The 14,599-nt window shown below is 52.1% G+C and overlaps 1 protein-coding gene across 1 annotated transcript; it reads right to left on the bottom strand.

Annotated features, from left to right (window-relative positions):
- Nucleotides 1–224: 224 nt before the first annotated feature.
- LOC145339246 (HIG1 domain family member 1C-like) lies at nucleotides 225–10,930 on the bottom strand. The gene is made up of 4 exons (XM_080183647.1): nucleotides 10,868–10,930; nucleotides 6,002–6,104; nucleotides 3,460–3,591; nucleotides 225–295 (listed from the first exon to the last, which is right to left on the bottom strand). The coding sequence occupies exons 1-4, from the start codon at nucleotides 10,928–10,930 to the stop codon at nucleotides 243–245; spliced, it is 351 nt and encodes a 116-aa protein (XP_080039773.1). The 3' UTR covers nucleotides 225–242.
- Between the last annotated feature and the right edge of the window lie 3,669 nt (nucleotides 10,931–14,599).

Genomic DNA, 14,599 nt, shown 5'->3' with positions numbered 1-14,599 from the left:
GTAGTGCATCTGGCAGGAGCTAGCGCATTGCAGGAATCAGCAAACCCCGTGCAAGTCTTGGGAAGAGTGTGGAGTTGTGTGTAGCAGTGAAAAAAAAAGCTTCAAGTTAGGTCAGTGTCGCAGTGTCCGCACCGAGCCTCAACGTGATGCTTCTAAAATCCATTGTAGATCAGCTAAATTAGTCATGCTCAAGTCAGGCCTGTTTACTGTCCAATAAGACTTACTTTTGCAGGGAGGGGTTGCTAGTTTTGCCGAGGTTTCTTGATGAAATCATTGTACATAGAGTAGACAACACCTGGAAGAGATTGAAAATTCAGCATTACTGGACTATCGCAATGGAATTTCTTTCGTGATGATAGTAGGCAGCTGCTATAGATACACACACACACACACACGTGTATTTTTATGTTTAAGGGGACTGTTTAAAATTCAGCTCTAGTTTGCAGGCAGCCAGTACGTCTGGCAAACATTTAGCTCAGATGTTGGCGAGCAGGGTAATTTTCTCATTTTAGCCACATAGTGTTCAGTGAGGATAGAGCTAATGGATTTTTGTTTGCAGATGAAGATTTTCCCCCGGGCTTTCTGATTCGGTTGGTTGAAAGGATCGTGAGTTGTCCATCAGGTGCTGATGTGGTAATGGGCGGAGTTAGGTCTGTAGCAGAGGGAAAACAGCTTTTGAGTTCTGCCTGGGATTCGTTTGAAGACAAAGGTTCTCTACAACTGCTCGCTGTTTCCGCAAAATTTCAAGACTGCCTACACTCATTATAACAAGTATATTTATGGGTGCTAACTGTATTTAAAGTGGCTTTTAAATCTGCAAGAGGAATGTTGCTTATTTATAACCGAAACAGTGATAAATTAGAAATTAAAGTTGCTTCTTTGCAATTTTAAGTATTCTTCAACTGTTAATGGCTAAACTGTTCATTTGTTAGAGTTATATTTAAACTGTTATTAAATAAAGTTTGTTTTACTATCAAAGATGCTCAATTTGTCAGTGGAATTACTCCTGGAGCAAAGCATCCTGTCTTTACATTTATGCCAAAATAGAAAAAGTATTGGGGTCTAGTCTGACTTCATAATATAACATGGAGTTCAGAGATGAGGGGGTTAGCCTATGAAGAGAGACTAAATAGACTGGGTCTGTACTTGTTGGAGTTTAGAAGGATGAGGGGGGAATCTTATAGAGACGTATAAGATAATGAAAGGGATGGATAGGGTAGAGGTAGAGAGATTCTTCCCGCTCAGAAAGGACAACAGGACTAGAGGGCACAGCCTCAAGATAAGGGGGGCACAGTTTAGAACGGAGTTGAGGAGGAACTTCTTCACTCAAAGGGTGGTGAATCTCTGGAATTCTCTGCCCGTTGAAGTGGTGGAGGCTGCCTCGCTAGATATATTTAAGACACGAGTAGATAGGTTTCTGATAGACAGGGGAATTAAGGGGAGAAAGCGGGAAAGTGGAACTGATCCACTTCAGATCAGCCATGATCTTATTGAATGGCGGGGCAGGCTCGAAGGGCTAGACGGCCTACTCCTGCTCCTATTTCTTATGTTCTTATGTTGTTGAGGGCCCTAACACTCGTTAGCATGAAAATTTAAGCTCCTTTGTCTCAAGAAGTCCCAGTTACCACCCTCAGTCCCTGCTAAATTAGCCAATTGTGACCCAGGGAAAGGTTGGTGTCTTCCCATGGATCTCAGAGAGAGAGAACTGGAAGGGAGTGGAATTTTGGGGCGATATGGTGGCACAGTGGTTAGCACTGCTGCCTCATAGCGCTAGGGACCTGGGTTCAATTCCTAGCTCGTGTCATTGTCTGTCTGGGTTTCCTCCGGGTGCTCCGGTTTCCTCCCACAGTCCAAAGATGTGTAGGTTAGGTGGATTGGCCATACTAAATTGACCCTTAGTCTCAGGGGGATTTGCAGGTTAAATGTGTGGGGATAGGGTGGGATTGTTGTTGGTGCAGACTCGATGGGCCTTCTGCACTGTAGGCATTCGAAGATTCATTCTTCTATGAAATGGACAAGGGGACCAGCTCACGGATGGTCGCTGTACAGTTACAGGGAGGATTGGACTCGTTCTGATGCAGCTGCCTGGTTGAAAAGCCCACCAACAATTCACCAACTATAGGCCCTTGGGCAGAGCGTCAGGGTAGCCAACACATGTGGAAAATCACAGGCAACAAGGACAGCCTCACTGAGCCCAACTTTGCAACTCACTGAAATGGAGATCAGGAGGGAAAGGACAGCAGACAGAGGGTGCTGCCAAACCGAATGAAGTGGAAAGCTATGTAAAAATGCAAGATGCTTTGATGCAATGAGCAATCTTGTACAATTGCAGTAAAGTGTACGATACACCTGGACAGTCGCCCAGTCATCCAGCCCCCAGGGCCTTGCTATTTGAAAGGGTGAAGTTCCACCGATCTTCTGCAGAGTCAGGCGCTCTGCGCGAGTTGACAGGGAGTCACGGTTCACCTCTGTCGCAGGGATAAGGGAGCGTGAACTTGGTCAGGGGTCCAGTTGGTGACCACTGCCTGCAGGAAGCCAGTCTGTGGGAACACGAGGTGAAGGTGTGAGTGGCTCTGGGTAAGCTGAGCTTTACAGTTAGCGACACCCGCTGTCCCAGTACAATGTGCAATAGGCATTTCCATCAATAGACACGCATGCAAGCTTGTACACATCAGGGGGAGCGAGGGGACAATAGGATAGGTGAGGGGAACAGCCAAGGATTGGAAACTCAAGTGGCAATGAAGGGGAGGAAGAACTGTGGGGAAAATAAACAGATACAGATCCAAAACCGCCCTGCTCCAGAGTCTGTACACTCTGAACCACCCCCCACAGCCCTGGAACTGTCCACTGTGGGTGGAAAAACTCTGCAGTTGCCCTGACATTCACAGTAAAAATGTAAAAAGACAAAAGGAGGGAAGAAGATGGAAAGATTGTCAAACACTTTGGAGTTTGAGGAGAAGCGGGGGGGGTGGGGGGGGCTGCAGTTTGTTGGAGCCAATCGGCCTCTGGTACCAGTCGCACACACAGTTCACATTGCCACTTGCTCAGCGAGCCAACACTGCATCTCCGCACTAAAAAAAGCAGCGAAAGAGCCCGTGCACAGCCTTGTATTTCCCCGAGGGACACTGTCCGTGCGCCGCTGAAATCATCGTTCCAAAAAGGTGTGGATTCCGTCTGGTTTTAAATCCCAGAAATTTGAGACTTGGACAACACTCCAAAAATCTTCCCTTCAGAATATTGGCAGTGAACATTTTTAACTCGATTTGATTTATTGTCACGTGTATTATAATAGCGAAAAGTATTGTTTATAGTGTGCTGTACAGACAAAGTATACCATTCATAGAGTACACAGAGGAGGAGAGGGTGCAGAATGTAGTGTTACGGTCACAGCTAGGGTGTAGAGAAAGATCAACTGAGTTTAGTGGCAGCCGAGGAAATGATTGAAAAAGTGTCTCTTACCCAGTGTCAGTGCTCCCACCACAAAGCCCTGTGCTGCTACCCTCATGTGGATTAGATGCACCGACACCTTCTGCTCGGATTTACGTAGTTTCTGAAGGCCCAATGCCACGATGGCAAGACACCCCGCAATCCCTGTGAGCAAAATCAAACCAGTTCAAATGAGCAGACTGGCAATATCCACACCAACCCCGAGGTTGGCACCATTAAATACCATCTAAAATGGAACACTATGATCTCAGTCACTTCCATGCCAAAGCTAAACTGACCGACATGGGCATACAGTGCAAAGACTTGTCTGTGAGTGTTACAGACTGCTACATCGCAAGGTGCAGGCGCTGAAGCTTGGCTCCGATTACACAGTGGGGAAAGGCTAATTCTTCTGCACACTGGAGTTTGAACCACACCACACCGGGGAGCTGGTAACGTTGTAGAATATCTCAGGCTGTGTGCCTGACGTTCACTGTACATTGAGAGCATCATGGTTACTGTAACCGCATTGGAGACGCTCAAAGTGCAACATGCTCCGTGGAGAAGACTTTTTTAATTCATTCTTGGGACATGGGTGTCACTGGCTGGGCCAACATTTACTGCCCATCCTGGCTGTCCTTGAAAGGCAGTGAGAATCAACCACATTGCTGTGTCACATGTAGGCCAGACCGAGTAAGGATGGCAGATTTCCTTCCCTAAAGGACATTAGTGAACGGGATGGGTTTTTCCAACAATGGCTCATCAGTAGGTCCTTAATTCCAGATATTTCAATTGAGTTCAAATTGCGCCATCTGCCCTGGTGCTAGAACGTGAGCTGGTTTCTGGATTAACAGTCTAGCGATAATACCACGAGGCCACCGCCTCCCCCTGACTATTACTCCATTTTTCATAATGACTAACGGAGCATATTTTCATGAATAAAATACAGGATCTTGTAAGCAAATAGGAAGGCATAGACAACAAAAGCCAGGAGGTAACATGCTGGGGCAGCAAGGTGGCACAGGGGTTCGCACTGTTGCCTCACAGATACGATCAAGATACAAACGCAATCTGCCTCGTTTGTGAACTGAAATCCCACTCACCTGATGAAGGAGCAGTGCTCCGAAACCTGACAGACTTAGAACATAAGAAATAGGAGCAGGAGTAGGCCATCTAGCCCTTCGAGCCTGCCCCGCCATTCAATAAGATCATGGCTGATCTGTCGTGGCTCAGTTCCACTTTCCCGCCCTCTCCCCATAACCCTTAATCCCCTCTCTTATCAAAAACCCATCAACCCGCATCTTAAAAATATTTAGCGAGGTAGCCTCCACCACTTCAACGGGCAGAGAATTCCAGAGATTCACCACCCTTTGAGTGAAGAAGTTCCTCCTCAACTCCGTTCTAAACCGCCCCCCCTTTATCTTGAGGCTGTGCCCCCTAGTCCTATTATCCTTTCTGAGCAGGAAGAGTCTCTCCACCTCTATCCTATCCATCCCATTCATCATCTTATACGTCTCACTGAGATCTCCCCTCATTCTTCTAAACTCTAATGAGTACAAGCCTAGTTTATTCAGCCTCTCCTCATAGCTCAACCCCCTCAACTCCGGTATCAGCCTAGTAAACCTCCTCCGCACTCCCTCCAAGGCCAAAATATCCTTGTGTAAGTACGGCGCCCAAAACTGCACACAGTACTCCAGCTGCGGCCTCACCAATGCCCTATACAGCTGCAGCAAGACCTCCCTACTTTTATATTCAATCCCCCTCGCTATGAAGGCCAGCATCCCATTCGCCTTCCTGACCACCTGCTGCACCTGCAAGCTGGGTTTTTGCGACTCATGCACAAGGACCCCGAGGTCCCTCTGCACCGTCGCCTGCTGCAGTTTTTCGCCATGTAAGTAATAATCCTTCCTACCATTCTTCCTACCAAAGTGGACCACCTCACACTTGCCAACATTAAATTCCATTTGCCATTTCCTGGCCCATTCGCCCAGCCTATCTAGATCCTTCTGCAGACTCTCCACACCCTCCGCACAATTTGCCTTTCCTCCAATCTTGGTGTCATCAGCAAATTTCGACACCCTGCACTCGGTTCCCTCCTCCAGATCATCTATATAAATGGTAAATAGCTGAGGCCCCAGCACCGACCCCTGGGGCACTCCACTAGTCACCATCCGCCAATCCGAATAGCACCCATTGACCCCCACTCTCTGCCTCCGATTTGACAACCAATCCTCTATCCACGCTCACACCCTACCCCCAACTCCCTGTCCCCTTACTGGCAAAACTTCTCAAGCAATCAGATTACATTTATTGGAACACTAAATTAGGCCCATGCATACCAACTGGAGTTTCACCTTGAACACACCGAGATATTCCTTCTAAAATTCCTCTGTACATACGCCAGAGCTGACACAAGCACTGGGTGCACACTACCAGAGAGTGAATCATCCCCTTATGTCCACTGTCTACGGTATATGTACAGCAGCTGTTGCTGAGACACACTCCCACACAGATTGGCCTTGTCAGGGGCAGTAATACTTGACTCCCGCCCAACCCTCCCCAGAGAGGCTCATACCAATTGGAATGAATGGTGATTCCTTCGACTTTCTGAGAAGCTTTGAACCTCCGCTTTCACCCTGAGAGGGGGACCAAGTATTATTCGATGATGACATGACTTCCTGAGAACGAAAATCAAATGAATAAGAGAAAATTCAGCAAGGAAAAAGACAATATTAATCCATAGCAGCAGACAGAAAGAGGAAGGCACCGTTCCATATTCACTTCACACATCAGCTACAATCAGGGACTCTAACGTCAGGGAGCAAATCAGGGAAGAAAAATGAGCGCACGCCCCAGCCCAGATCCCCCCCCTTTACCCTGTTCACAGATTGCTGTGTGTGTATCTCACTGACACACCCCAGATCCCCCTCCCCCTTACCCTGTTCACAGATTGCTGTGTGTGTATCTCACTGACACACCCCAGATCCCCCTCCCCTTACCCTGTTCACAGATTGCTGTGTGTGTATCTCACTGACACACCCCAGATCCCCCTCCCCCTTACCCTGTTCACAGATTGCTGGGTGTGTATCTCACTGACACACCCCAGATCCCCCTCCCCCTTACCCTGTTCACAGATTGCTGGGTGTGTATCTCACTGACACACCCCAGATCCCCCTCCCCTTACCCTGTTCACAGATTGCTGTGTGTGTATCTCACTGACACACCCCAGATCACCCCCCCTTACCCTGTTCACAGATTGCTGTGTGTGTATCTCACTGACACACCCCAGATCCCCCTCCCCCTTACCCTGTTCACAGATTGCTGTGTGTGTATCTCACTGACACACCCCAGATCCCCCTCCCCCTTACCCTGTTCACAGATTGCTGTGTGTGTATCTCACTGACACACCCCAGATCCCCCTCCCCTTACCCTGTTCACAGATTGCTGTGTGTGTATCTCACTGACACACCCCAGATCCCCCTCCCCTTACCCTGTTCACAGATTGCTGTGTGTGTATCTCACTGACACACCCCAGATCCCCCTCCCCCTTACCCTGTTTACAGATTGCTGTGTGTGTATCTCACTGACACACCCCAGATCCCCCTCCCCCTTACCCTGTTTACAGATTGCTGTGTGTGTATCTCACTGACACACCCCAGATCCCCCTCCCCTTACCCTGTTCACAGATTGCTGTGTGTGTATCTCACTGACACACCCCAGATCCCCCTCCCCCTTACCCTGTTTACAGATTGCTGTGTGTGTATCTCACTGACACACCCCAGATCCCCCTCCCCCTTACCCTGTTCACAGATTGCTGTGTGTGTATCTCACTGACACACCCCAGATCCCCCTCCCCTTACCCTGTTCACAGATTGCTGGGTCTGAGTGTCTCTCTGCAGCTGCGCGCCACCCAGTCGCTCATTGGCAGAGCTCACAAATGATCTGTATTCCCATTGGTTGACTCCATTTTAGACGTCACGGCCGCTGCTTCAAGTGGCAGCGCGCACCACTCCGGCCGCGTGGCGGGCGGCGCGGTTACCGGGGCGACCGGATACAGGCCCCGCCCCTGGACCCTCCCACTCTGCCCACCATCTTCCCCCCGCCAAGTTCCCCCCCCCCCTCACTGCCTCAAACCCCCCCTCCCTCAAACCCCCCCTCACTGCCTCAAACCCCCCTCCCTCAAACCCCCCTCCCTCAAACCCCCCTCCCTCAAACCCCCCTCCCTCAAACCCCCCCTCCCTCAAACCCCCCCTCACTGCCTCAAACCCCCCCTCCCTCAAACCCCCCCTCACTGCCTCAAACCCCCCTCCCTCAAACCCCCCCTCACTGCCTCAAACCCCCCTCCCTCAAACCCCCCCTCACTGCCTCAAACCCCCCTCCCTCAAACCCCCCCTCACTGCCTCAAACCCCCCTCCCTCAAACCCCCCTCCCTCAAACCCCCCCTCCCTCAAACCCCCCCTCCCTCAAACCCCCCTCCCTCAAACCCCCCCTCCCTCAAACCCCCCTCCCTCAAACCCCCCCTCACTGCCTCAAACCCCCCCTCCCTCAAACCCCCCCTCACTGCCTCAAACCCCCCTCCCTCAAACCCCCCCTCACTGCCTCAAACCCCCCCTCCCTCAAACCCCCCCTCACACTGCCTCAAACCCCCCTCCCTCAAACGCCCCCCCTCACTCCCTCAAACCCCCCTCCCTCAAACCCCCCTCCCTCAAACCCCCCTCCCTCAAACCCCCCTCACTGCCTCAAACCCCCCTCCCTCAAACCCCCCCACACTGCCTCAAACCCCCCTCCCCCAAACCCCCCCTTCACTGCCTCGAACCCCCCTCCCTCAAACCCCCCCTCACTGCCTCAAACCCCCCTGCCTCAAACCCCCCCTCACTGCCTCAAACCCCCCTCCCTAACGCCCCCCCTCACTCCCTCAAACCCCCCTCCCTCAAACCCCCCCTCACTGCCTCAAACCCCCCTCCCTCAAACCCCCTCCCCCAAACCCCCCTCACTGCCTCAAACCCCCCTCCCCCAAACCCCCCTCACTGCCTCAAACCCCCATCCCTCAAACCCCCCTCCCCCAAACCCCCCTCACTGCCTCAAACCCCCCTCCCTCAAACCCCCCTGCCTCAAACCCCCCCTCACTGCCTCAAACCCCCCTCCCTCAACCCCCCCTCACTGCCCCAAACCCCCCCTCCCCCAAACCCCCCCTCCCCCAAACCCCCCCTCACTGCCTCAAACCCCCCTCACACTGCCTCAAACCCCCTCCCTCAAACCCCCACTCACTGCCCCGAACCCCCCCCCACTCACTGCCCCGAACCCCCCCCCCACTCACTGCCCCGAACCCCCCCCCACTCACTGCCCCGAACCCCCCCCCACTCACTGCCCCGAACCCCCCCCCACTCACTGCCCCGAACCCCCCCCCACTCACTGCCCCGAACCCCCCCCACTCACTGCCCCGAACCCCCCCCCACTCACTGCCCCGAACCCCCCCCCACTCACTGCCCCGAACCCCCCCCACTCACTGCCCCGAACCCCCCCCCACTCACTGCCCCGAACCCCCCCCCACTCACTGCCCCGAACCCCCCCCCACTCACTGCCCCGAACCCCCCCCCACTCACTGCCCCGAACCCCCCCCACTCACTGCCCCGAACCCCCCCCACTCACTGCCCCGAACCCCCCCCCACTCACTGCCCCGAACCCCCCCCCACTCACTGCCCCGAACCCCCCCCCACTCACTGCCCCGAACCCCCCCCCACTCACTGCCCCGAACCCCCCCCCACTCACTGCCCCGAACCCCCCCCCACTCACTGCCCCGAACCCCCCCCACTCACTGCCCCGAACCCCCCCCCACTCACTGCCCCGAACCCCCCCCCACTCACTGCCCCGAACCCCCCCCACTCACTGCCCCGAACCCCCCCCACTCACTGCCCCGAACCCCCCCCCACTCACTGCCCCGAACCCCCCCCCACTCACTGCCCCGAACCCCCCCCCACTCACTGCCCCGAACCCCCCCCCACTCACTGCCCCGAACCCCCCCCCACTCACTGCCCCGAACCCCCCCCCACTCACTGCCCCGAACCCCCCCCACTCACTGCCCCGAACCCCCCCCCCACTCACTGCCCCGAACCCCCCCCCACTCACTGCCCCGAACCCCCCCCACTCACTGCCCCGAACCCCCCCCCACTCACTGCCCCGAACCCCCCTCCCAAACCACCCCACTCACTGTCCCAAACCCCCCTCACCCAAACCAACACCTTCACCCAAACTTCCCCTCCCTCTCCCCTCAAACCAGGGCTCCCTCCCCCACTGCCCTGAACCAAGCCCCTCCCCCTTCCCCACTGCCCTGAACCAAGCCCCTCCCCCTCCCCCCACTGCCCTGAACCAAGCCCCTCCCCCTTCCCCACTGCCCTGAACCAAGCCCCTCCCCCTTCCCCACTGCCCTGAACCAAGCCCCTCCCCCTCCCCCACTGCCCTGAACCAAGCCCCTCCCCCTCCCCCACTGCCCTGAACCAAGCCCCTCCCCCTCCCCCACTGCCCTGAACCAAGCCCCTCCCCCTCCCCCTCCCCCACTGCCCTGAACCAAGCCCCTCACCCACTGCCCTTCCCTCAACCCAACTTCCCCAAACTTCCCCTCCTCTGAACCAAGCCCCCCCCGCCTGCTGCCCCGAACCAAGCCCCTAACACACCAACCCCTCCCTCAGCCCAGGGGCCAGCAAGCAGCCATCCCCTCCAACCCCCCCCCCCCACCCCGCACTGCCCTTTAGCCAACCCCCCTGCCCCATATGTAGGGATATGGGGATAGGGCCTGGGTGGGATTGTGGTCAGTGCAGACTCGATGGGCCAAATGGTCTTCTTCTGTACGGTAGGGATTCTATGAAATTCTGTTTTCAGCTTCTCAATTATCCTTTTTTTAAATTCTTCTGTGTCACCCCATAGGAAATCATCCACACGCATCACAAAAATTCCAGCTAGTTTTCCTTTAACCTTCCAGTAAAACATTGCTGGTTCTGCTTTGAACTGGACACAGCCAGTCTTCAGCAATACAGATCATACAGAGAAATACCAAGCCTTTGATGAATCACTTAACCCACACACACGTTTGTTCAATTTCCACAAACATCCCTGTGTATTACCTGTTTCTTTGGGTAGCCTCAAAAAACATCTCCGAAATGTTGCAGAAATGCTGTTGTGGTATCTATTGATTGACACATCCGATTATGAGATGCTAGAACAGCAAAAAAAAATTCACTTTCCCTGCTGTGGGTGAATCAACCGTAATGTTTCTCCCATCCAAACGTTCCTCATACCCATGGGCTACTAATCTGGCTTTAGCTTCGTACGTCCCATCTTGCGAAACCTCCTCTGTGCAAACTCACCTATGGGACAAAGCAGGCTGCCCTTCATACACCCCCAACTCCTTCCAACTGTCCAGCTCCCTTTGTTTGGCCACTCTTACTTCCGTGAGCTCTATTTTGTTTGAATATATCAATACTTCCTCGTCACGGGGGCTTCTAATCATATTGCTATCATTGGTTTGTTCCTAGATTTCCTCATTAAGCTCCAGCCTCTTATGTCTGTTTCTGTCAGGGCTGCTACTCAGACCGCTGTTGACACTGTGTTGGTCACAAATTTGTGACTTTTTCCTGGAATCATGAATGCTTACTGTTTCATCCTCACCCTTTTTTTTGAAAAAGTGACCAAAGAGGTGGATGGGGGTAAGGCAGTTGACGTGGTATATGTGGACTTTAGTAAGGCGTTTGATAAGGTTCACCATGGAAGGCTTCTGCAGAAAATGCAGATGTATGGGATTGAGGGTGATTTAGTTAATTGGATCAGGAATTGGCTAGCAGATAGGAGACAGAGGGTGGTGGTTGATGGAAAGTATTCGTCATGGAGTTCGGTTACAAGTGGTGTGCCTCAGGGATCTGTTTTGGGGCCACTGCTGTTTGTAATTTTTATAAATGATCTTGATGAGGGTATAGAAGGATGGATTAGTAAATTTGCTGATGACACCAAAGTCGGAGGAGTGGTAGATAGTGAAGAGGGGTGTCATAGTTTACAGAGAGACTTGGACAAGTTGCAGAGCTGGGCCGAGAGGTGGCGGATGGAGTTTAATGCGGAAAAGTGTGAGGTAATTCACTTTGGCAGGAATAACAGATGTGTAGAGTATAGGGCTAACGGTAGGACTCTGAATAGTGTGGATGAACAGAGGGATCTAGGTGTATGTGTACATAGATCCCTGAAAGTTGGGAATCAAGTAGATAGGGTTGTTAGGAAGGCATACGGTGTCTTGGCGTTTATTAGTAGGGGGATTGAATTTAGGAGCTGCAACGTCATGTTGCAACTGTACAAAACTCTGGTGCGGCCGCACTTGGAGTATTGTATACAGTTCTGGTCCCCACATTATAGGAAGGATGTGGAGGCATTGGAGAGGGTGCAGAGGAGGTTTACCAGGATGTTGCCTGGTATGGAGGGAAGGTCCTATGAGGAGAGACTGAGGGATTTGGGGTTGTTTTCGTTAGAAAGAAGGCGGCTACGAGGGGACCTTATTGAAACATATAAGATGATTAGAGGTTTAGATAGGGTGGATGGTGATAGCCTTTTTCCTCGGATGGAGAAAGCTAGTACGAGGGGGCATAGCTTTAAATTAAGGGGTGGTAGTTATAGGACGGATGTCAGAGGTAGGTTCTTTACCCAGAGGGTGGTGGGGGAATAGAATGCCCTGTCTGCTGCAGTTGTAGATGCGCCTAGTTTGGGGGTGTTTCAGAGATCCATGGATAGGTTTATGGATGGAAAGGGATTGGTTTAGGTTAGAGGGTCATTGTTTTTTTCTTAATTGGTCGGCGCAACATCGTGGGCCGAAGGGCCTGTTCTGCGCTGTAATGTTCTATGTTCTACGTCTCGCTTTTTTTGCTTCCGTCTGTCCACCTCATTTGCCCCAATCTTTGGCTTCTTGCTCTTGGATGTTGAGCCAGTGTTTGTACTTTCCTGATTATAGTGGCCTCCCTCCACTCGCTTGACCGTTTGGGTATGTATAATACTACTGTGCCTACTTTGGGTAGCTGAACCTTTCAAGTCGTAGCTTCATCCCCTGCTTCACTGGTACTTTATTGATCATCCCTAACCCTAACCCTAACCCTTATTGATCATCAGATTTCCTCTCATCTCTTGTTGACTGATCCTCATAATAACTCAGGGAATGTGCATGTGAGATGCAAGATACCCTTTTGCATCTTGTTCAGATACTCAGAATTCGTACCCAAGTCCCACTACTCTCGAAGAGGGAGCTCGTACTGTCTGATTACCGTGTTGTACTATAACTACCTTCCCATAAGAAACAGGAGCAGGAGTCGGCCATCTAGCCTTTCGAGCCTGCCCCACCATTCAGTAAGATCATGGCTGATCTGAAGTGGATCAGTTCCACTTTTCCGCTTTCTCCCCTTAATTCCCTTGTCTATCAGCAACCTATCTACCCGTGACTTAAATATATTCAGCAAGGTAGCCTCCACCACTTCAGTGGGCAGAGAATTCCAGAGATTCACCACCCTTTGAGTGAAGAAGTTCCTCCTCAACTCCGTTCTAAACCGCCCCCCCTTTATCTTGAGGCTGTGCCCCCAAGTCCTACTGTCCTTTCTGAGCGGGAAGAGTCTCTCCACCTCTATCCTATCCATCCCATTCATCATCTTATACGTCTCAATGAGATCGCCCCTCATTCTTCTAAACTCTAATGAGTACAAGCCTAGTTTATTCAGCCTCTCCTCATAGCTCAACCCCCTCAACTCCGGTATCAGCCTAGTAAACCTCCTCTGCACTCCCTCCAAGGCCAAAATATCCTTGCGTAAGTGCGGTGACCAAAATTGCACACAGTACTCCAGCTGCAGCCTCACCAATGCCCTATACAGCCGCAGCAAGACCTCCCTACTTTTATATTCAATCCCCCTCGCTATGAAGGCCAGCATCCCATTTGCCTTCCTGACCACCTGCTGCACCTGCAGGCTGGGTTTTTGCGACTCGTGCACAAGGACCCCGAGGTCCCTCTGCACCGTCGCCTGCTGCAGTTTTTCGCCACGTAAGTAATAGTCCTTCCTACCATTATTCCGACCAAAGTGGACCACCTCGCACTTGCCAACTCCATTTGCCAGTTCCTGGCCCATTCGCCCAGCCTATCTAGATCCTTCTGCAGACTCTCCACACCCTCTGCACAATTTGCCGTTCCACCAATCTTGGTGTCATCAGCAAATTTCGACACCCTACACTCGGTTCCCTCCTCCAGATCATCTATATAAATGGTAAATAGCTGAGGCCCCAGCACCGACCCCTGGGGCACTCCACTAGTCACCAACCGCCAATCCGAATAGCACCCATTAACCCCCACTCTCTGCCTCCTATTTGACAACCAATCCTCTATCCACGCTAACACCCTACCCCCAACTCCATGTCCCCTGACCTTCTGCAATAACCTCTTGTGAGGTACCTTGTCAAACGCCTTCTGGAAATCAAGAAAGACCACATCCACCGGCTCTCCTCTATCCACCGCCCTAGACACATCCTCGCAGGCAATGACCATCACCAATAGGAGACCCTCTAACCACCGTTTCTTGACATTCAAGAGCATTACCATCACTGAATCCTCCACTATCAACATCCTGGGGGGGGGGGGGGTTGCCATTGACCAGAAACTGAACCGGACCCAGCCGTATTAATTCTATGGCTACAAGAGCAGGTTAGAGGCTGGGAATCCTGTAATTCAGTTCCTGACTCCCCAGAGCCTAGCCGCCATCTACAAGGCACAAGTGAGGAATGTAATGGATACTCTCTGTTGTATATTTGGGTATATGCTGTGTTTAGTACTGCTGCATTGAGAATCTCGTAATGTGTTTAGTTCGTGACGTTAACAGCTGTTTTGTGGGTTTTCGGTCAGTCTAGACCAAGCCTTTGTGCAGTGAATAAGTCTGAATAAACCGGCCTTCTTGAATGTAACCGACTCCACTTTCTGTAACATATACAACAGGACAAAAAGGAAACTGGCGACGAGGATCGGATTCCAACTTATCTTCTAGCCAAATGACAAATCGGAGCTGCACTTAGCCATTGAAGGACTGATCTCCTCTGTGATCTTTCCGGTGCTCAGAGCAGAATCAGCAGCAGATCTACAATCGTCGACAACAGGGTGGACAGCGGTTAACAC

The sequence above is a fragment of the Carcharhinus amblyrhynchos genome, unplaced genomic scaffold, assembly GCF_965287045.1.
Source record: "Carcharhinus amblyrhynchos unplaced genomic scaffold, sCarAmb.v2.hapA chromosome_359, whole genome shotgun sequence".
Taxonomy (NCBI): domain Eukaryota; kingdom Metazoa; phylum Chordata; class Chondrichthyes; order Carcharhiniformes; family Carcharhinidae; genus Carcharhinus; species Carcharhinus amblyrhynchos.
Note: the sequence above shows the minus strand (reverse complement) of the source record. Positions and strands in the feature narration are given on the sequence as shown.

Coding starts and splice junctions, on each gene's coding strand:
- LOC145339246 (XM_080183647.1), bottom strand. CDS start 10,930: ATGATTAGAAGCCCCCGTGACGAGGAAGTATTGATATATTCAAACAAA. Junction 6,105..10,867: donor ACAAAATAGAGCTCACGGAA/GTAAGAGTGGCC, acceptor TTTCGTTCTCAG/GAAGTCATGTCATCATCGAA. Junction 296..3,459: donor GGTGGGAGCACTGACACTGG/GTAAGAGACACT, acceptor AATCTCTTCCAG/GTGTTGTCTACTCTATGTAC.